At 45.8% G+C, this 24,163-nt stretch overlaps 1 protein-coding gene across 4 annotated transcripts in view; it reads left to right on the top strand.

Moving 5' to 3' along the window:
- The window catches only part of FAM120C (family with sequence similarity 120 member C), a 1,585,006-nt gene extending 1,561,739 nt beyond the window's left edge, over positions 1-23,267 (top strand). For 3 of the 4 annotated variants that reach the window (XM_069645311.1, XM_069645308.1, XM_069645309.1), the window contains one exon: positions 15,735-23,267. In XM_069645311.1, the coding sequence (XP_069501412.1) occupies positions 15,735-15,998 (264 nt within the window). In that variant the 3' untranslated portion in view covers positions 15,999-23,267. The remainder of the gene's footprint in view (positions 1-15,734) is intronic. The other variant, XM_069645310.1, reaches the window with a different exon arrangement.
- The last annotated feature ends 896 nt before the right edge of the window (positions 23,268-24,163 follow it).

Below are 24,163 nucleotides of genomic sequence, written 5' to 3'. Positions count from 1 at the left end.
GTTTGTTATTCGAAAATGGGCGTCACACAGGGCGTGCCAGTAATACTATCCCTAGTGTGACGTCCACTGTACCCAAGATCCCTCACGCGTCTAGGATCCTCAGATTGTATTTTTCCGCCATACTGGTCGGAAGCATTCCGCTGAGTTCCCTGGCTTTTAGCCATAATTTTGCAAAAATTATAATATTTCCCCGTTTTCTCCATCCCCACGTCGATTCACTGAATATCGAAGCTCGACGCCGGCCCAGGGGAAGATAACAACCGTCGAGAGCTGCGCAACGGACTTTGAGACTCGGAAGGCCTCTGGCCGGGCCTTGGAAGGCCTCTGGCCTCGGCCCTACAAGTAGGGAGAGTGGGGGGGTGGTACATATTCTATACTCACATATATTTATATATATATTCCTACACACACTAGCCCGCTGCCACAGGGTGCGTATGGAGGATACCCCTTTCCAATTTTGCCCCAAGTGCAACCGCAAGTACCCTTGGGTTGACAGACACGCCACCTGTAACCTCTGCTTGCCGAGGGACCACCCTGAGGCGAACTGCAGAGCGTGTAGCCGGTTCAAGGCTAAGACTCTAAAGGACGGTTAACAAAACGTTGGGCCCACCACGCCAGGCAACGAGAGGCCATGGAAGCTGAGGGCACCTTCAGTGATGGCAGCGATGCCGTACTATTGGACGGCGAGAGCAACGTGGCATCGAAAGACATCCAAGCGCAAGTCCCCAACCTCGGAAGGTTGTCCGGCAGGGCAGCTAAGGGGAGCACACCCGGCGACGAGAGCGCTACCCACACCACTTCCACTAAACACTCGAAATCCAGCCGAGACTCAACACATGTGTCGAGTTCTCGGAAAGAGGCACGCAAAGAACGGTCCACCGAATCGGTGTCCTCTGGCCGTTCTCGGTCAAGATCGCCGCATGACACCAGGCAACCATCCACTGTTGCCAAGAATGCCTCACTCACCAAAGTAATAGAGGTACGATCGTCGAAGACTAAGCCGACTGTCATGATGCCTGCCCCTGGGAAACCAGACCAGGCCCGGCAACCCCAGAAGCAGGCATCATGCCATTTGGAGCAAGCCCAAAAACCCCAGCTAGGTGCTGTTTGGGTGCAGTCCTGGCGCCATGGGCGCCAGGCTCATAGTAGAAAACCTACCTGATGCAGACCATGCTGCAAACTTACCTGATGCAGACCATGCTGCAAGAAGCCACAAGCCAAATGAGGCTTAGGAGGGACTATTTTACCTAAGGGACTACTTTTTACTCGGGTGGGGCTGTGGAAGAATGCTTACCTGAGACTACTTCCAAGGCTATTTAAACCACGCCCGGACAGCAACACACGCTTCGCGTTATTCTGCATCCAGCAGCGTAACGCTCACCGTGCCTGCAGCAGCTTCCAGTCTTCAGCCACGCACACCTCGAGTCCAGAGCTCCTGGAAACAAGAAGAAAGAAGGAGGAAAGGTCAGAACAGGAGTTTTACCTTTAATCCTTACCTGAATCCTTATCCATCACGCCACAGAGATGGAGAAGAAGTCTTTAAAAACGCCTTACTTCGCATCCTGCAGCGCCGCGCTGTACTCACCTGCCTTGCAGCACTTCAGCATTCCATCACGCTCTTCTCCATCTTGCGGCCGCTCTCCGACACCTAAGGAGACAAAAACAGCAAGGTGAGCCAAGGGGATACTCTTAAGACTGTAAAAGCTACCCCCCGAGACTTACCTGATTTACCACAGGGGGTACTTACCTCATTTCGGGTCGGCCCCTATGGGGAAACAGAAGAGCAAGGCGCAATAAGGGGAAACCGATTTTTTCCCAATAGACTTACCTGGTTTTACCGCTGGAGGCATCAATCCCCAAGACCTCATACCACATCAGCGCCTGAATGGGGGGGAAAAGCCACATGTTATACATTGACACCATTGTATCGAACTGAGCTGGATAATAAAAACCCTTACCTGCATCTTACCGGTTGCCACGTGGAACTCTTCATAAGGGCAATACAGCAACCTAAAAGGAATTGGAGAGAGTGAAGGTCAGACGTGTTTTGAACTCTTACAAACTACAGACTTACGGCGTCTTGCCGGCATTCTTTGAGTCAATACCGTTCTGGAACTCCCCAACTCCTCCACGCCAGTGAAGAAACTGGTCATCTACGCGCCCCTGCACTCGAAGAAGGATGGAGAGCTCATCTTTCCAAACCATCAGGTGAGAGCATAGAGGGAATCCAAAAGTGACCTGTGGGAAGAACTACGGGAGAGGGGAAGGTGGGGTTAGCGCTTGAACTCCACAGGTAGTTAATTCCCTTTCTCCATTACAGAAGGATATTCCTACGAGTCAAACAAACGAAGCTGGGTGGGCCAGTCCATCATCTCGGCACTACGTGTCTCACTGGTGGAAACAACAGCTGGCCAGTTCAGATCGACGCCCCCGTGGGAACCAGGTGAGCGTAACACCGACCTCCATCCCCAGGCCGCACTCCAGGAGTCGGCATCAGCAGACCGCTCGACGGCGGTTCCCATTTCCCAATGTCCTCACTCTAAGGAAAGGGACACTACCCCCGAATCTCGACGCCAGACGTCGAAAACCTCTGATAAGGTGAAAACACCACGGAAGCACTCTTCCACTCATGGTGGGGGGGGGGGGGGGGACAGCAGAAGAAACCCTCTCAGCCTTCTTCTACTCCTCTGGTACATAAAGACAGTGCTAGGTCTTCTGATAAACAGCTAACCAAGTCCCCTGTACAAGCTCATAGGTCCAGTCAGGTTATAGCAGGGAAACACTCCCAGGAAAGAGTAATCCCCAGCTCCAAAGAATAGTCCAGTGAGGATATAGACAGGGTTATGTCTAGAATGTCATCCCTAGCGGACTTCTATGCCAAGAACCCAGATCACTTCCTCTCCTATACCCCTGACGGGGCTACTCCCTCAGGGTCCCGTTACCCCCTGGTAAGAAACCTCGAGTTGAGGCACCAACGCAAGGTCGGTCTTCTGAGCCTTTCTACGTACAGCCATACACTCAGTATAGTCAGGATCCACTACAAGAAGAGGATCCAGATTTGGTAACGTTGGACGACCAAACTGGAGTGGACTACTATGGGGATGACGAGGACCAAGAGAAAGATGACCCAGCAGTCTACAGAGTAGACTCCCCGGTAGGCAAAGAACCTCAGGTTACCGACTCTTAAGTCGACAACCAACCTCTCCTAAATGAGGTTTTTTCTAGAGCGGCTGAACACTTCCGCAAAGACACCCAGGGAGCACAGGAGGAGAGGGACTTTGCCGAGGAACTAGTAGGGGAAAAGCGAGCCATTGCTCAGGCCATCCCTATTCTCAAGTCTATACAGAGGATAATTGATCCTTCCCTTATCAATCCTAACCTCACCAGGGCGGTAAACCCCAGAATCGAAAAATTGTTCAGGGCAGCCCAATCAGACCCGCTTTACATAAAGGGGCAACTGAAACCGAACTCCCTTTTAGTAACTAATACCCGGAAGAGGGCGGGGATGCCCTTATCTTCGTCTGAGGCTCCCCCCGACAAAGAGAGCAAGAAGATCTACGGGTTGGGAAGGAAAGTAGCCTCCACATCCGCCTACCAGGCAAAGATTGCCAACTCCACCACTCTGCTGGCTAGTTACAACTGCCACCAATGAGAGCAAGTTGCTGCACTTAGACTCTGCACTGGAACCTTTAAAGGGCCATTTGGCACAGGTTGCGTCGGAGGGGAGAGCCGTGTCCGGTTGCATCCTTAAGGCAACCTTTGATGCCGCAGATAACGCCGGCAGGCTAATAGCAGAGAGCACTGTCATTAGACAGTCAGGGTTTAAACCCGAGACACAAGCATCCTTAATCGACATGCCGGTGGAGCCTAATCTACTGTTTGGCAAGGCGGTAGAGAACACATTGAAAAATGCCAAAGACGAGTATGAGACTCTGAAATCCCTGGGACCGTTGATCAACAAGCCCCCTAATCAAAGAGGGAATGGCAATTTTCATCGCCCACAAGGCCAAAATTCACAAAGAGGCTCCAACTATTCTTAGGGGCAGGCTACATCATGGGGTAATAACCAGCAGTCTACCCAAAGTTATAACAGGGGAAACAAGAGGGGCAGTGGTAAGGGAAGAGGCAGCTCCAGCAGAGGTGGCACGCCTCCTGCAAAACAGTGATGCCGAGATCAGGGTCCCTTCCCACACATCTCCAGTAGGACGCATTACCAACTTCACCCAAGCTTGGGAAGGGATCACATCAGACAGATTGGTGCTGTCCACAGTGTCCGCAGGATACTGCATAGAACTGCACGAGCGTCCCCGAAACCACCCCCTACGACAAAAAGTACATTCCTTGGACCACCAGAAGATCCTCCTCGAGGAGATCGTCAATCTTCTAGAAAAGGACGCGATAGAACTCGTCCCGGCCAAACAGGTAAACAAGGGTATTTATTCAACTTACTTCCTTGTGCCAAAAAAAGGATCTAACAATGCGCCCAGTCTTAGACTTACGCCCTGCAAACGGGTATGTCAAGCCCCAAAAGTTTTGCATGACTACTCTCCAAGAGGTAATCCCCCTCCTAAAAAAGGGGGATTACATGGCAACATTGGACATGAAAGATGCCTATTTTCATATTTCCATGTTTCCAGCGCACAGAAGATTCTTGCGCTTCAAGGTGGACGGTCAGCACTACCAGTTCAAGGTGCTGCCCTTCGGTATAGCCTCGGCTCCAAGAGTATTCACCAAGGTTCTGGCGGCGGTGGTGGCGGCACACCTACGAAGGGAGGCAGTCACAGTGTACCCTTACCTGGACTACTGGCTCATCACGGGGGAGACCCCAGCAATTTGCAGTTTAAACATTCAAAGAACGATCAACCTCCTTCGAATTGGGTTTCTCCATAAATGAGAAGAAATCAAGCCTGGTGCCAAGCACCTCCAAACACTTCCAAGGAGCTGCACTAAACACTCAAGAGGGGTTGGCCTTTCCATCAGAGGAAAGAATTTGGAATATACTACAGCAGATTCCTCAATATCAGTCAGGTCGCCAGATAACGGTGCGCAAAGCGATGCGTTTGCTAGGCATGGTGGCGTCATGTATTTACCTGGTCCCCCAAGCGCGCCTGCGCATGCGTCCCATGCAAGAATGGTTGGCGAAACAGTGGTCTCAGGCAAGTGGTCAGTGGGTCGATCTAGTGGTCGTTTCGCCAACACTGGTACTAAGTCTTCACTGGTGGACAAGAGAGAACCTGTCAAAGGGGAAACCCTTTTACGATCCAGAAGTACAGACTGTAGTCACTACAGATGCATCCCTGTCAGGGTGGGGAGCACACCTCCTTCACCACACAGCTCAGGGTCTCTGGTCTCACACAGTGGCTAAGAATCATATCAACCTGCTAGAGCTTCTGGCAGTATTCAGAGCGTTTTGAGTGTTTGAGCCCCACCTTTTAGACCTGTCAGTGCAGATCTTAACAGACAGCACAACAGCGATGTTCTACATAAACAAGCAGGGAGGGACTCGTTCGCCAAATCTGTCCAAGCTTGCCCAACAAATTTGGATATGGGCACTCAGACGGAACATTTACCTGTCATCTCAACATGTTCCAGGGGATCTCAGTTCCCTAGCAGACGCCTTGAGCTGAGATCCTCCCCCAAGAGAACACGAGTGGTCTCTACACAGAAGTCGTAGAAGACATCTTCTCACAGTGGGGTTTCCCCACTATTGACCTATTCGCCACAAGCGAAAACAGACAATGCCCAGACTTCGCATCCAGGTTTCCTCAGCCACTCTCCAAGGCGAACGCCCTGTGGACGAACTGGTCAGGGAAGTTTGCTTACGCTTTTTCACCAACTCCTCTGATGAGGAAGGTGGTCAACAAGATGCACAGGGAATCGATGATGCTCATCCTAGATGCTCCCATGTGGGCGAGACAACCGTGGTTCCCACACCTGCACAGACTAGCAACATGCGAACCAATCAGACTCCCGTGCTGGTACAACCTAGTATCCCAGCACCAAGGTCAAACAGTGCATCCTTAACCCAGCTCAATGAACTTGGCAGCATGGCTCCTGAAGTCATAGTTTGGACACCTCAACTTACCACAGAGGTGCATGGATATCCTAAAGGAATCTGGGAAGCCCAACACGAGGCACTGTCATTTTGACAAATGGAAAAGATTTGTTATCTGGTGCCAGAATAAGCAAATCAACCCGGTTGATTGCACTCCTCCCACTATTGTCACCTACATGCTCCACCTACTGGACGCAGGGTTGGTATTTAATTCACTAAAGGTACACCTGGCAGCTCTGTCAGCATACACCACCTCTCATAACAGGGTATCGTGGTGGAAAGTACCAGTGGTTAAAGCCTTCATGGAAGTGGTAAAGAGACTCCACCCTCCGATTTCTAACCCACCACCAGGATGGGACCTTAATGTGGTGCTGGCTAAATTCATGGGCCCCCCATTCGAGCCCATGCATAAAAGCAGTCTCAAACACCTGACCTATAAAACTGCTTTCTTAGTAGCCATTACATCGATGAGAAGGGTCAGTGAAATTCAGGCTCTGCCAGTGCAGGATCCTTTCTTTACTGTTCATAAAGAGAAACTGGTTTTACGAACACACCCTAGGTTTTCACCTAAGTTTATTTATAAATTCCATGTAAACCAGTCCATTGAGTTTCCGGATTTCTTCCAAGAACCCCAAAGCTCGGCTGAGGTGAAACTACACACCCTAGATGTGCGTAGGGCGGTCCTATACTATGTAGACAAGACCAGGCCGCTAAGAAAAACAGACCAACTGTTTGTCTCCGTAGCTACAGGCAAAGCGGGAGATCGCATCTCGAAAGGTGGCATCTCTAAGTGGATTATAAATTGTATCCAGCTGTTACTCCCTTTCTGAAAAGACTCTGCCTTTCACGCCAAGAGCCCACTCTACAAGAGGAATTGGGGCCACTCTGGATTTCATTGCAAATGTACCCCTTGACACCATTTGCAAAGCAGCTACTTGGAGTTCTATTCACACTTTTACTCGGCACTACTGCATTGACGCTCATTCCAAGACAGATACTCAAGTGGGACAAGCGGTTCTTAGACATTTATTTGCTCATGACCCTTCTCACATCCCACCTCCTTCTAACACTGCTCGCTAATCTATGCACAGCATGTGATCTAAGCAGATTCCACAAGCCTCAGAAGGGATACGTTACTCACTGTAATCCTATTTCTGATGCTTGTATCTGCTTAGATTCACATGCGACCCACCTTCCTCCTCTCCGAGAGAAGGCGCATGGATTCTTGTAGTCTTATCTTTCTATCTATCTGCTTGGATAATCTGTACTCGCGCTACTCCTCATGCTACCTCATGTCAGAAAAAATACAATCTGAGGGTCCTAGAAGCGTGAGGGATCATAGGTACAGTGGACGTCACACTAGGGATAGTATTACTGGCACGCCCTGTGTCGACGCCCATTTTTGAGTTTCGAAAAACAAACTGTAATACTCCGCAGCTTCCACTAGATGTCGCCCTATGCACAGCATGTGAATCTAAGCAGATACAAGCATCAGAAATAAGATTACAGAGAGTAATGTATCATATATATATATATCGGATGACAGTCTAGAGAAATTTCAGGCATCCAAGACAGCTGCTGCATCACTGGGAGCAGTGATGCAGCAGCCCTCACTTCACTGGAACGGAAAGCCTTTTGGCTATTTATTAACTAATTACACTACCCAAAGGGCAAAACGGTCAACTCCCACACTGGGCCAGAAAATATTTGTCTACCCCGCTTCACACCCTCCAATGCCTGCTGCATTGCCCCATCCCAATGCCTCACAAACGCCTTCCCCTTTACCCCGTCTGACTAACGTTTGCTCTGGATCACTACTTCAGCAGGAGATGGTCTCACTGCTGCAGCTGATCATACAACTGGTGCCAAGCTGAAAGCAACAAAAGGGTGGTACTCTCTTTATTTTTGGGGCCCAAAGGTGGCCTGAGGACTGTAAACCATCTTGGACCTAAGACACTTGAACAAGTTCCTCAGGAAGGACAAGTTCAAGATGTTAATGTTCAAGGATATTTGTACCGCGCACTATCACCACCGGAGTGGGCCACTGGCGCTCTGGCGGCTCTGAAAAGGGAAGGGGGGGTGAGTTAGTGGGAATATGCTGGAATAGAGCAGTGATGTGCTGTTGGCAGCCTCAGCCCGGTGGGTCCGTTGACTGGGCTTGGGGTGTTTTATGGTCGGTAGTCGTTGTGTGCTGTTGTGCGACTCTGTGTGGTTTGTTTTGTTGTTGCAGTGTAGTGTAGTTTGTGCAGATTGTTGTGTTGTAGGCTTGTGGTTGTGTTTGGTTAGAGTTTGAGAGGTGTATGCAGAGGGATGAAATTGTTAGTGGATCGGTCAATTGCCATTGCTGTCCTTGCAATTATGTCTAGGTGTGATGCTTGCTATCATTCACTATTCCATCTGAGTGTGGCACTTGCTAATTTTCAATATCCTATCTAGATGTGATGCAGGCTAAGGTTAAGCATTCCATCTAAGTCTATCACATGCTAACATTCACATTTCTATCTAGATGTGACACAGGCCAATCTTCACAGTTCACTCTAGGTGTGGCACTCGTTAACATTGGCAAGTAAGTTAGTGTGCAATGCAGTGCAACATTTACAGTCCAGCCATGACTAGATTTAGGCTGGTGGTCACTAATCTCTTAAGTATGCACGGTGTAAATCAAGGTAGAGTGGCAGGGGCTTTCTGGAGTAGAGAAATTGCTCTACACCTCACCCATGCCACACTTACAGTTTGTGTTTCTGTCTGTTGACTGCTGGCTTCATTGGCTTTCCCTGCTGACACCTGCAGACACCAATGTAGGGGCCACCCTTTGCCTTGGGGCCCTTAGCCGCAGGGGCTGCCGGGCAGAGGGCTACCCTGGGAAGGTCAGTTATGACCAGGTGGACGTACCAATCGGGAGATGGGAGGGTTGGAGGGCGGGAGGGGGAGGGTGGGACTGGGAAAAGGCCAGTCTCATACAAAGGACTACACCCCACGGACTGCACCGTCTGGATGCAGCCCAGCACAGAAAAACAGGCTCAGAAGCCACAAAAACACTAGACAAACGCACCAGTTTAGTACAATCATTGTGCAACTACTCACTCAGCAGCAACCAGCCCCTAAAGATGCTTCCAAACTGGTTTCCCTGCCACATCATTCCACATGGCAGTCCACAAAGCAAGTGGGAAGTTCTATGGAATGGTTTACATCGAACTTTGAAATGAACTTAGGTGAGCACCTAGGATGTGTTCGGAGGACAACCTTGTCCTTGTGTATCATGAAAAAGGGGTATTGTACAGACAAAGCTTGCAGTTCACCGACTCGTCTTATGGAGGCGATAGCTAACAAGAATACAGTTTTATAGGTAAGATGCTTTAGGCTGGCCTTGTACATATGCTTGAAGGATGGCCCCATGAGCTTGGAGAGCACAACATTGAGATCCCAACCCGGGGGAGGGTTGGAAATTGGGGGTATAGCCTCTTTACCCCTTCCATGAACGCCTTAATGACGGGGACTTTCCACCAGGACACCTTATTCCGTGAAGAGGTGTAAGCCGAAAGGGCCGCCAGATGCGCCTTTAAGCAATTTTAATACTAGGCCAGAGTCTGTTATGTTAAGCATGTAGTGTAGAATGTTAGCTGGAGAACATTCTAATGGATTTAGTGATTGTGATGTGGACGATATCACAAATCTTTTCCACTTATTAAAATAACAGTGCCTGGTGTTGCGTTTTCGTGCCCCTTTGAGGATATCCATAGACCTTTGTGGAAGGTTCAAGTGGCCAAACTCTGACTTCAGGAGCCAGGCTGCCAGGTTCATTGATTGGGGGTGTGGGTGGAGCGATGCCCCCTTGTGTTGAGCTTGATAGGGTCGCACTTCGCCATTTTGAGCAGATGTGGAAACCAAGGCTGTCTCGCCCACATAGGAGCAACCAGGATTTGGCTTACTTGTTCCTGGTGCCTCGTATGCACTATCCTGCTCAGGAGTGGGGTGGGGGGGGGGCGTAAGCAAATTTACCTGACCAGTTCATCCACAGGGCGTTCCCCTTGGACCCTGGCTGTGGAAACCTGGACACGAAGTCTGGGCATTGAGCATTTAGCTTTGTGGTGAACAAGTCTAGTGGGAGGTGCCCCATAGTGAGAATATTCAGTCTAGGATATGTTAGAAACGTTCTGCTCGAGTGTCCACCTCCATCTCTTCTGGGATAGTTTGAACAGACTTGGAGAGTGTGTTCCTCCCTGCTTGTTCAAAAAATAGCCGTGGTGCTGTCTGTGAGGACCTGCACTGTCTGACCCATGGAGACGTTGCTGAAAAGCTTGAAGAGCTTTGACGACTGCCGAGAGCTCCAGGAAGTTTGTGTCTTTGGGCAGTCGCAAGTATCCACTGTCCTTGGGCTATGTGGTGGAGGTAGTGTGCCCTCAACCGGCGAGTGAGGAATCTGTAGTTAGGATCGCTTGGGCTGGTGGAGCACAAAAAGGCTTTACTATTAACAGGTTGTCCTTGGACCACCAGCGAAGAGCCTTAACCAGGGTTAGCGAAACAACCACTAGATAGTCCCACTGTCCGCTTGCCTGAGACCACTGTTTCGCTAACCATTCCTGCATTGGACGCATGCACAGGCGCGCGTGAGTAACTAAATAAATGCAAGAGACCATCATCCCTAGCAAGCGCATTGCTTTGCGTACCGTTATTTGGCGACCAAACTTGTATTGAGGTACCTGCAGCAGCATATTTCGTACTCCCTCACTTGAGGGGAATGGCACTTGAGGGGAATGGCAGCTCCTGCTTTGAGTCCAAGATAGAAACCCAGAAATTGTTTTGTTTACTTGATTTTTTCCTTTGATGGAGAAACCCAGATTGAAAAGAAGGTCTATACTTTTTTGCGTACTTAACCTGCACATTTTAATAGATTCCCCAGTGATCAGCCAGTCGTCCAGATAAGGGTATACCGGGATGGACTTTCCCTGCAGGTGTGCTGCCACTACTGCAAGCACCTTGGTGTGAACACTCTTGCTGCTGAGGTGATGCCGAATGGGAGTACTTTGAACTCGTAGTGTACTCCCGCCATCTTAAAACGAAGGTATTTTCTGTGCGCAGTATGCATTGTAATATGAAAGTATGCATCTTTCATGTCCAATGTCGCCATGTAGTATCCCCGTTTCAGAAGTGGAATGATCCTCTGAAGCGTGGTCATGCGAAACGTCTGTGGTTTGACATATTTGTTTGCAGGGTGCAGATCTAGTACTGGGCGCATGGTAAGGTCTTTCTGTGGCACAATGGAAGTACTTTGAATAGATACCCTTGTTTACCTGGTTCGCCAGGGCGATTTCTATTGCGTCCTTTTCGAGCACCGCCTCTATATCCTCCAACAGTATGGCAGTCTCTTCTGCTGTTAGTTTCTTCTGTCTTGGCGGGCAGTGAGGTGGTTTCTAAAGCAACTCGATGCAGTGCCTGTATGCCACGGTGGACAACACCCATGGGTCCGATTTTATCCACTCCCAAGCGTGTTAATGTTAAAGGATATTTGTATTGTGCACTATCACCACCGGAGTGGTCCCCTGGTGCTCTGGCGGCTCAGAAAAGGGAAGGGGGGTGAGTTAGTGGGAGTAAGCAGGGAAAAGTGCAAGAGAGCAGTGATGTGCCGTTGGCAGCCGCAACACGATTAACACCGCTCATTGGGCATGGGGTGTTTTCTGTTCAGTAGACTGTGTGCTGTTGTGCGAGTCGATGCGCGGTTTGTTGTGTTGTTGTAGTGAAGTTTGTGTGGTATAAGGTTGTGGTTGTGTTTGGTTAGAGGTTGAGAGGTATAGGAAGAGGGTTGCAATTGTTAGTGGATTGGTTATTGGCATCGCGGTCTAGAAGCAATTTGCTGAATGTCCACATTCTTTCTAGGTGTGGCGTGCGAACATCACTGCATGTCTATCTAGCTCTGGCACCAGTCTATCTTCACAATCCCTTCCATAAATGATGCCCGCCAATATTCACAACTGTGTCCAAATTCAGCCCCTGCCCACCTTTTGGAACCTGTCAATATGTGCGGCTAGCTGGTGTTTATGGCACATGCAAGCATTCTATGCCAACATCTATCTAGATGGGACATGTGATAATGTCCATGATTCCGTCTAGGCGAGGAACATGTTAGCATTCATAATTCTGTCTAAGTGTGGCACATGCTGACTGTCATATTTTCATCTAAGTGTGGGACTTCCTACCATTCATAATCCTATCTAGATGCGACTCAGGCTAATGTTCATGATTTCATCCAAGTGTGGCACATGGTATATTTCATAATTTCATCTAAGTGTGGCATTTGCTGACATTCATAATCCTATCTAGATGCGACTCAGTCTAATTCTAATGTTTATGATTCCAACCAGGTGTGGGACATGCTAGCATTCATATTTCTATTTAGATGTGACTCCAGGTCATGTTCAATGTTTCATCTAAGTCTGGCACATGCTATCGATCATAATTCCATCCAATATTGGCCTTACTGATGTTCAAAGTCATATCTAGATGCGACTCAGGTTAAAGTTCACAATTCGATCTAGATGTGGCACGTGCTAACAATCATGATTCCAGCCAAGTGTGGCACATGCTATCATTTACAATCCGAACTGGATGCGATGCAGGCTAATGTAGACAATTCCATGTAAGCCAAATGTGGCACCTGCTTTCATTTACAATCCTATCTAGGTGCAAGGCATGCTAATGTTCACGATTCCAACTGAGTGTGGGACATCTTAACGGTTACACATTTCTATCTAGAAGCGACGCAAGGCCAAAATAAATTACAGTCCTGTCTCGGATAGGCATGGGTTGATGGTCACAATTCTATTTAAGTACGAGTGTTGTAAGGAACAAGTTACTTACCTGTAACTGTTGTTCTCCAGCATGGGTCCGGTATGGATTCACACGCTCATGAACACTCCCCTTTGCCAGGACGGGAACCCTCAGCAAAGAAATAAATCGGCCTCCGCTCCACCTCCGAACCGTCCCTCTCCCAACAACCAACTACTGGTCTCCGGGCCACACTTCCCCCAGCCAACGGGGCCTGTTGCTGGGTCTCATGAAATCCTGCATTTTCCTGGTGTCAGAGGCCTGCTTGAGAAAGTCTCTACAGTGGGCCCTCTGGTCTCAATGGTCACAGTTGTCAGGCAGCATGACTGGCTTGCTCCTTGTCCTGATCAGAATCACACAGGATCTCCTCTGGATGACTCGCAGAGAGAACCTGATGGCAGGAGAACCTTTTTAGCAACCGTGGACATAGGCGACTATAGTTGCACAACTTGCTGAAAGGCTGAGGAGCTCACCTGAAACAGATGACAGTGAGCGGGATGTGGTCCCTGCCAGACCGAAAAATCCACTTAAACCTGTTTGAGCGCAGGGCGAGCATACTGGCGCTGATGGCCTTTTTACCTTCCATACAAGAGAAAACTGTCCTTATGACAGACAACCCAGTAGGCATGCGCTACAACAAGAGAGATGGTCTTGGGTCACTCCCACTGTGCAGAGAGGCGATGCAGCTCTGGTTCTCGGTGTTGCAGAACAATATATTCGTATCAGCAGTTCACCTGGCCCAGATTGAGAACATGACGGACTACCTGAGCAGGCAGGGCTCAATCTCTCACAAATGTGAATTGTGCCAGGATGTTCATCTGGAGATCTTCTCCCTTAGTGGAACCCCCCCTCATGTGGACCTGTTTGCATTCCGGTCTAATAGAAGGTGTATACTTTTATGCTCCAGGGAATTCCCCCAAATACTGAGGCACGCTTTTGGTGTGGATTGGAAATATCCACTTCCCTGTCATCCCTCATTCTGGTAGTGGACGAGGTACAGAGCACATGATCCTGATTTCCCTGGATTGGGCCAGGACATTCTAGATACAACAATCTGTCCTGCGCTATGTGTTCCCCAGAGAGCAGACCTGCTCTCTCAAGAGAAGCTGGTTCTATACCTGAACATCGACAAGCTCAGCCTGCAGGTCCGACTTCTGAAAGACTGGGGTATAGGGCCTGGGACTTGCTGGAATATGCAATGTAGGTGTTGATTTTAGGCAGAAGACTGGCAACAAAGGTACGGGTACCACTGTCCATAGAAGACATTTTGCAGCTGGTTGTAGGGCCAGTGACATTGATCCTTTTCTATGCGACATCGGAAGGGTTTGTCGTTCCTTTTGCACCTTGCCAGGCATTGTCTACAGATCACAGCAGTCAAGGGCTATCTGGTGGCACTTTCCATCTTCAAGCACATACCTGAGTGGGGTTTGTTCTTCACAATCCCCATTGTTATGCAATTTCTGTAAGGACGGACACATTTCCCCTGTCCCCCTTTGTGGTGCAGGCGTGCGATCTGAACTTAGTGCTGACCTTTCTAATGGTGTCACCCTTTGATCCTCTACACCCCTGCCTTCTCAGGCTCCTTACCTGGTAGACTGCCTTCCTCGTGAAGATTACATCTGCACGCAGGGTCAGTGAATGTCTGCCCTTGTCTTGCAAAACACCCTTCATGTTTTTTTACAATGGGCAAGCTCTTGCTCAGAGTTTGCCTTTCCTTTTTGCCCAAGGTGTTGCCTGAGTTCCACTTGTAACAACCCATTTGTTTGCCTGCCTTTTATCTCCTTCCTCATCCTTCTGAGGAGGAGGAGAGGCTACAAAGAATAGATTCGCAAAGGGTGTTGTGTTTTTACATTGCCAGAACGAACCCTTTCAGAGTGGAGGATCAGCTCTTTGTGGGCTACACTGGTCCAAAGACTGGCAAGGGAGATACAAAACAGACAATTTCAAGATGGATTGACCTGTGTGTCTCTGAGTGCTAGTCTAGTGTGGGAAAGGACATCCCCGAAGGTTTCAGGGCACATTCAACCAGGGGTGTGACTGCTACATCGGTACTCCAAAGGGGAATGAATCCCTATTACGGACATTTGTCGGGCTGCAACGTGGGCCTTAGTCACAAGTTTGCAAAAGAATACTTGCTGTATACCCGTCAGGTCAGGGTTCCCACTGTGGTAGAGCAGTGATGCACGACGTTCTTATCTGACATCAATGGAGTTCACTCCTCCCATTTATTGGTACTGCTATGGGAGTCTAAGCAGAGGAATCCATGGGAAAGAACAATCCATTAGAAGAACACATTATTTGCCACTTCTGATGTTCTTTCTGAGGGTGTTTCTTCCACGGTTTCCTTATCGCCCTCACACCCTAGCCCTCATTCAAGGAGCTCTATAGTTACCTCCTTCAGTGCAGAAATGTACCTCATATAATTTGGCTTCCCCAATGTGTCTGACGACTAGGGAAAAAACAAGAAACTGAGGGCACAGTGTGGGCTCTTTTTATAGGCACTGATGTCATGTCTGAACTCGCTGAGGATCCTCGACACCAGAGCCGCACGAAGCCTGCTGTTAAAGTTTCTGAGATCTGCTGTAGCAGGAATAATATATATAACATGAGGAATCTGTGGGCAAAACATCCTTCAGAAAGTAATGAGTTTGTTTTAAGATAACATTGACTTGATTATTACCAGCCATCTTTGCTTACTTCATGCTCTCGTTTGTTATACCAAAAAAGGACTATCCTGTTCACCCACGATCAAACCTTTTGACTTTATTAGAGAGCGACACCCCAATGTTTTTGAATAAATGTGTTGAAGTACAGAGCATCGTAATTCCAATGTTAACTCGTACGTTTTCATCCACAGAGCTCAGCAGATGGAGCCTTGAAGCCAACGGAGCAAAATCGCAATTCCCTTCAAGTAAATGGAACCGATGGAAACAGTAGTGCCATAGCAGGAGAGGATGACAGTGGTCCAACGGCCCCGCTGCCACCATGTGCCTTACCCAGAGACAATGATGTATGCAGTAACACCAGTGATGGGGGTCCCCACTTTGGCACACTGGTAGAGACTAGCAACAGTTGCCGGGAGGAGAAATTGATTGCCGCTCCCCTTCAGAAGGAGGAGTAAGAACAGGACCAAGGACAAACTGGTTCAATGCATGTACAGTACCTGATAACAGGCTGATCTTGGATTAGAAGAGATGGCAGTGGACTTCTGTGTTCGCGATTCCACGAAAAGAGGGCATGGCTGTTTTACGGATACCAGTCCTTTTCATCCCCACCCCTAAATATGACGGCTGGTAAAAGCTGGACAAGAACTTACCTCATACTGGTGGGCAAGGGAGAGAAGTGTGTACAGGGGAACCTGTTTTAATTATTCTCTTTCACTGACCTGCCTTCTTTGATTTTCTTTTTAGGAAATTATGTGGGGTTGTATACATTTTTTGAAACTCATTACCAAGCACTGACAAGTAGCGACTTGTAAAATATTTTTTAGACTATCTTCTGCTTGTCCACCTTCGACTGACTTCAGTCTTTCGGGGAATGCCTTTAAGGCAAAGGGAAAAGGAATGGCATTTTAGAACTATTTTTCTCCTGCAACCAGAAGTATCTGCTTAGTTCTACCCTGACCTCTGGTGAAATACCTGTAGTATTAACTTTGGAAATACTGTAAACACTAGTTGAGGGTGAACGCTGGGAAGGACAGATCATGCTGTCGAGCTCCTGTGGAGTGGAAGTTGGCACTCTCCTTCCCTAATCACAGCAACTCGTTGGAGTCCGGATAGCCCATCTCATTTACCCAGGAATCCTAGTTATCACTATGGTGCGATATCAGATCTGTACATGTTGAGAACATTTCCTCCACTTTACCGTTGTCTTTTTTTCATACTGTATGCATACATACAAGTAAATGAATTGAGCCTTTGTACAAGGAGATTATGGAAATTAGAAATGTAAAAGTATTTGGCAGATTTTTCCTGCCAATTGACTAAGTGTTGGGGAGACTGAATAACTGACCGATCTTTACTTCCAAACTGCTGCAGTGAGCTAAAGTTGAGATATTTGCAGCAGCAAGCAGATTATAGATGAGTTTTAAAAGTGGGAGTGAAAGTCAGTAAGAAAGTAAATGTGCGTGTATATACATGATATATATTACTAAGCGTGTCTGCATACATGCATGGACGCACACAGACTTTATAAATATATGTACCTAGAGAGAAAGATGTTTATATATAATTATATACATAGGAAGCTGTCAATGTCCCAGGAGAGCAAGACCTTGTTTGCGAAATCTCAGGGTAAGGCGGTGGCCAACCACGTATAAAAAAAGGCAAAATAGACTGAATCCAAGAAAAAAGGATCAGTTCCTTGATATTTTTACAGGTGCCAGGATGGTGGCAACACATTTATCCCAGAAAACGATGGCATTATGTAATATGTAATAACCTGACTTCCATGAATGAACTGTGAGGCAATCTTGCATAAACTGCGTGCACTGTATCATCATACTTGGTTCTTCCAAGCAAGGAAAGATGGCCCTGATTCATGGTAAACATCTCCTTGGTTAGGCCCTGTATACATTGGCCTGAAGCAGTGTGCTACTGATGCATGCAATGTCAATTAGATTTTGATAAATGAATGATACATTAGACTGTTTAATATTCTACCAAATGTGCTGTAACACCCAAATTCCCAGCATAGTATTCCTTACTGTACACATGTACCAGATTTGGCGGCAGTATGACTTAAGCAAAAAGTGTATCAGTGGGCTGTAATTCCAAAGGAATTCTCAAAGCTGCGTGCAGGGCTTCAAGAAGGTCCCCGGAATTGGCTGTAGGATCAGTGGTCCTCTCCTTTTTCGTCATGAACAAGAAAGTCACTCAACTGCTTGTACATTGCACTGTGCTAGAGACCTTCTTTGCACACCTCATTCATTCCCAGAAAGCAGGAGAGCAGGCTTAGTCAACCCAGACTATGTGGACAAAGCGGACCTGAGAACAGACAACCACTCTTCTCATTCAACTGGCGTAGTGGTGGTATAAAATTAATGGGACGACGACTCCAATGAGCAGCGAATCAGAGTTGCCTAGAAAAGCATCACAAAAAGAGAGCTCCTTGTGTCAGATTTGTGCCTCAGTGATGAGCAACAAAGTGTGAAAATAAAACGGCCAATTGAAACAATTTGGTTGTATGATCAGAACTCTTCTTAGGCTATCAGTGCCTTCAGAGGCTACAATGTTTAATTAAACAGTTTTGGGGTGTTTGTGTCATCCTAATCTGTAACGAACAACCTACAATCAGTGGCCATGAAAACCCTAGCAAGCTTTTTTCGTCTTTTTCTTGTTTTTTCTGGTCCTCTGGGAATTAAATGGGAATGATGTGAACGCAGCATTAGCAGTGGAATACTTGGATATGTTTTATTGATAAAAAAAAGGGAAATTAATACCCCAATATGGAGTTCGAATATTTAGCTACAGGGCTCTTGTAAAATTCATCCACATACCTGAACTCTTCATTGTTAGTGTCTGTTTGGGAAAATCGCCATCAACAATTCGGATTTCAAACTTGCAAAATGTCTGCTTGTAAAGGTGTCTCCTTTGAACAGGTATTGTTCTCTGTGAGTGATTTAGAAAATACAGATTCGCCTCTAATCCAGCAAATTTAATTCTTGAAAATTAGTTTTGAACGTGGCGAAATCTGCATCTACAATGAAAGAGTTGTTGTTCTTTCAGTCCAACTCTTAGCTATATAAATCTGCGTTCTTTGCTTAGCAAGTCATTGCCACCATGATCAAGGTGGCTTTACTCTTGCAAAATAGCGTACAACCAACAGATCCTTGTTGACACATTGCGGTGTTAATAGGAAGAACTATGACTTGCTATTGAGTCTAGTTCTTTCATTGGTGCCCTTATGTTGAAGCACCACCTACAGTTCACAACTGTGTTCTTGTTGTCTTAGCAGACTACAGCTTTTCTAGAATGTCTTTCCTCACAGAAGTGCAGTTTGTATTTCTTGCAGAATGTCTGCTTTTGGTGAACTTGAATTGGGTTTTGGTTTAATCGCTCAGTGGCCAAGAACGGAAACATATTACATATGTTTAAATTGGATGAATTTCCATGACTTTGTTCTGAATTGATGTAATATTTCTGCAGACAATGTTATCAAGCAGTGGTCTCAATTTCCTGGACTCTGCCTTTAAATGCAGCAATTTGGTTGCATATTGTGTTAACGAATACCTGCAGTATGTCATGATTTTCATAAACAGTGGAATAAGCCTTTGTGTTCGTTAAGAGGCAGGAACCACTAGGATACTGTTGCACAGGATCATGTGAAAGCATAAACTCATACTTGACCTTTACTTGTGTCATAACGGACGTGGTCTAGAAGCTCACACTGAAAAATGCATGGATTGCATACAGTTAATTGCTCCCATAAAGTCGTTGCTTATATGCTCAGCACACCTCATGGTGCTTTTGCCTGAGGCTCTATGGAGTTCAGGATCCCATCTGTAAAGGTCTGTGATGTGGCAAACACAGCACAATTTCCTTTGAGCTGTTTCTAGTTAGGGCAAAATGTAATGGGACACTATTTGTAAATAAATAACTTCATTGGTGTTCACGAGTGCTCCTGTTTCCAGCTTCAGTTTCAATATCTGATTGGATGGTGCTGCGAGCATTACACCATATGGAAAGCCATTGAAAAAAGCATTTTTCTTAAATCACTTGTGTAATATGTCTTTGGACTTTTACTTGTTTTAGTTACTTAGAACGTGTGATTTGTCCTACAAGCGTGCAACTTTAGATTGCTTGTACTTGTTTGGTGGCCAAGATACCACGTTTTAGAATATAGCCTTTGAGCTTTGCTTTTTCTAGTTGTCAACATCCTGGATGGTCCAACCTCTCTCCATTCATCTGAAAAAGACCTTCTTTGGTGGTTATGACCAAGCTGCTTCTTATTTTGTCTAGCTCAAGAAGCAGTTATCTAAGAAATTCCAAAAGGCTGTTATCATTGACTCGTTGTGCCTTAAGCATAATGTCCATGAGTTTGGTATAACTTTAGTAACGGCAGACTCCATATATGTTTTAACCATTCCTTGTACAAACTGCAAAAACTACCAAATTGGAATGAGATTGATATTATTATTTTGTCATTTTAAAATATCTGACTCTTAACCAACACATACATAGTCTATCAAGGTTTCCCTGGCTTGGTCAGTTTACTAACCCTGGGCACTGCTTTAGAGACTAAAGGTAATGCTTTCCCAGTCTCTACAGCCTTGTTTTATTTAATATATCACGCTGCTCACTGAGGACCAAACACGTTTCCCTTGCGATTGGTTTGTGCTGTTACGTGGAAGGGAATAGGCAGAGCTTCTGAGTCGATGATTCAACTATGGTCACCAGTGCTTGTGGTCAGCAATATATCTTGAGCACACAACTTTTTACGTTTCATGATGTAAAATGTGCGCCATCCATCCTTTAAACAGACATCCAGTAGCACTAGATGACTGCATCTATGTAGTATGTATGCAGAAGGTCAGTAGGTGCTGCAGACAAGATCGCCTGGTGTGAGAAGTCACTAATTATCAAGTGGTATTAGATATGAGGTATGAGGTCATTTGCAAGTGTCATCGCTGAAGCTGTGATGCATCATCTGCTTTTTAAACAGCTTATCGATGCCTTTGATCATTTATCTTTTCCAACTGTGCCTCCTGTTACTTTGCCACACCAATTATAGATATGCAGTTTACTGATTATGGAGATGTTGAAACCCAAATGTTGGCAGCTGGAGCAAAGTACAAAAGTACTCTAAGCCCTATTTTGTTACTTTTGAGGAAAGGTAATAACTGTGCCGTAGGGTTTGGGCTTGCAGTTCCCTTCTAATCCTATCCCACATTGTCCCATGAGTAGTTGTTCCAAAATGGGCACTATATGACGGCTAGGCAAATGCATTTTGAAAACTGCCACTGTGCATTTGATAAACATGCTAAATTCGGAGCCTTACTAGATACTCGCTTCCTGTGATGAAAGTAAACAACATATCAAACATGGGGTGTCCTGTTATTTCCAAGACAATAAATGGAAGTAGCAAGTGTTCTTCACTTTTAAAAGTGTGCGAGGTGGAGCTAATTTGTACAATAACTTTTCTTTTGTGGACATTGAACGAACTATTTAATTTCACACAATTATGCCTGTATTGATGAAAACCTTAGGGTTTTCAACGTGATTGGGGAAAAATCTTTTTTATACTTCCAGTACTGAAATTCTTTTGCGAGGTACGTTATGTTTAGTCACCATCGAATTGCAACTGTTGCCCATTGGGGCTACGTAAAAAATGCAGATGCATGCATGATAAACCCTTGATTCCATACATACATGTAAAGCAACTGACTAATGTTGGTGAATGCACATGCATTCATTGGCTGTGCTTATTTAATGGGCATGCCACTAAATCTCATGCAGCAGGTAAGCTTTTCAACTGTAGTGGTGGGAAGCAATAATTTTTGTCTGAGATGATTGTGAGGGCACCGTGGTGGCTGCAGTCTACTTTGGCTTTTTCTCCACATTTGGATGTCTAATGTTCCTATGGTGTACCACGGACCTGCCCGTGATTTGTAGAGGAAATGACTCTTCAACTTTCTGTGGGTGGTAAACCTACTTTTGGATGGCACACAGACACCCAATTTTAAAAACTGCTTACAAAGGGGGGAGGGGGAGTCTTTTTAGATGGCCAGGATTATGCACCATGCAAAGGTTATTCTACATCCTTGCTTTCCCTTTCTTCATTATTTTGGGATTGGTACAGAGGATTAAGGCATCCTAAAGGTATAGGAAAAGCAGAACTGTGGACAGCACCACATGCTCGGTCCAGTTTGCTTTCCAGAACAATCACTTATGTCCATCGTGGCCATTGCGGGCTATATCAACATCCCTCCCTACGATGGAGTTGAAAAGTCCCTTAAAACTCCTCTTACTCTTAGGTTGGTAAGTTGTCCATGTCACTGTCGTAGTCGATACATTGGTTGGAACTTAATAGTAGACCAAGGCTATGAAGTGGGTGACATTTTACACTTGTAACAATATTTTCATGAATAGTTAACCATTTATTTTCTATTGTGATTAGCAGGCATTTTAATCTTGCCAATACAAATGCTGCTGTCTCACCACTGTTATTCCCTCTTAACTATTATAACCCCTTATCTCTCTTGTTTAGAGCGTATACCCCATGTTGAGCTAGTGCTACATTTTATTGTGGGATGGCACTTGCCCTGTTTGTGAAACGTGTAACGTATTGTGAAACATGATTTTTTTTAAAACATAATCTATTTTGTTTAGGGTTTAGATAATTGGTATTGGACGTGTTAGACCAGAAAATGTACCTTTGATTATCCTAGTATGAGGATAAGTAACAGCCAGACGCTGGGACTATTTCTATGGGTTATAATTCCTAATTCACTCATGAAGTTTTTTTTTGTTGGTTGTTTTGTTATCCCCCGCTCCCCTGTTTGCATGTTGCTCCTCAGTATATTTACTTCCTTCTCTTGGAGTATTTGTGCTTTCTTAGGGAGGTATAGGCTCGTTCATGCATCAAATCACCACCTGTTATTGCGTATAACTTTGCTGAACATTGTCATTCATTTGTTAATACATTTTTATTTTTCAGTGTTAAAAAATGAAATTGTAACTTAAACAAAACATGACCCTGCCAGACCACGGTTGACCCTTTACCCTCCTTTCTGTATCTGCTGATCCCTTGCCATGGTACTTTGTGTATCTCCCTGTTGTTAATGCTGACTAGTGACATTTCAATTAAAACATTTACATTTAATCTTTTTTTTATTGTAAAATGTCCTACCTTTCTGAGCTTGATCAAGTTTAGCTTCAGTTTTATCACTATACAATCTAAAAAGCCTTTTATTTTAAAGCGTATGTATGTAGATTAAATGTTTTACTGGAAATATCAAATTTATTTTAGTTATGAAGACTTAATAATGCCATACATATTGATGACAAAATGGAATGGTTTCCAGATTTTCTCCTGTGTTTAGTATGCTGATTTATGCTAATGACACATACTTTAGTGAGTGCAAACAATGCTAATAATCCCCCTTTTTCTGCTCCCTATGCACTAAAAAAATACACTCCCTTTGAGTCCCAACTCTCCATAAACCTGTTCCTTGCCCACCCCAACCACCTTACCCTTTCCCTCTGTCCCTTACAACAGCTCCCTAGTTTTATCAATGTAAGTTCGAAGGGCTGACTTTTAGGGGTAGCTTTTGTGAAGGGACGTGGACTGCCTTGGGAATGTTTCTCGAAGGACATAGGTTTGCTGTTCGGTTATTGCTGAGAGAGACTTACAATGCTTAATAAAAGTCTATTCTTTTAGTAAAAGAAAAGTCTTCTGTTTTTTGTCAGATGCTGCTGACCCTTCCGAGTGTAATAAGTGAACACAAATTGTACTTTCATTGGGTACTGTGGAACTTTATTGGAAGAAAGTGTGTGGAGAAAAATGCATGGCTATGAATCATTGTTTGTTCTCCACAGAATCCTCATTCTAAATGATGAACATAAAATAACTCTGCTCACAACATTTATTTACTGCATGGCCATTACACAACTAGGCAATCATTGCTAGTTTAAGTGATGTTTTTTTTTCTCAAACGTAAAGGGAGCCAGAAAAGCAAGCAACGATCACTGCCTTTAAGTGTGCTTTGAAAGACTCAAAACCAAAGACACAAAGGAGGATCTTTGTCTTTTGTTCCCAAATGGAGTCTTGCCGACATTTTCTAACCAACCAAAGTTAAAATGTACGCTAACTTAATTTTTATAGCAGGTTCCTCCCCATTACCTCTTTGGACCTCGGCTACATTTCTTCCCACCAGCCCCCACCATCTGTACCAAACTGTGTCCCCAGCCCATGTTTTACTCCAATTTTGAGTATTAGCAAAAAAACTATTTTGTATTTAAAGGAAGTATTGCTTCTTTTCTTTCCCCCCCCATTTTTTATGAACATGAACGCAATAAAAAGGAAGGAAGAAAAGTTTGGACTGTACATCAGACTTTAATGCAGGTGTAACGCTTACCTGTGAACTCTGCGGGGACGCCCTTGAAAACTCTCTGGAACTTCTGACAAGAAGCAATTTCTGTAGCAATGACAAGAGAACAAATTCCCTACTTAACTACTGCTCTCTCTCTGAAACCCTCACACCATTTGGTGACTGAAGTAACAATAACGATAAAATCTCACCTTAATGTTTAATCATGTGAGCTCTCCATCCTGCGTCACGCAGGG

The sequence above is a fragment of the Ambystoma mexicanum genome, chromosome 2p (genome assembly GCF_040938575.1).
Source record: "Ambystoma mexicanum isolate Mex_15411 chromosome 2p, UKY_AmexF1_1, whole genome shotgun sequence".
NCBI classification, from domain to species: Eukaryota; Metazoa; Chordata; class Amphibia; order Caudata; family Ambystomatidae; genus Ambystoma; species Ambystoma mexicanum.
Note: the sequence above shows the minus strand (reverse complement) of the source record. Positions and strands in the feature narration are given on the sequence as shown.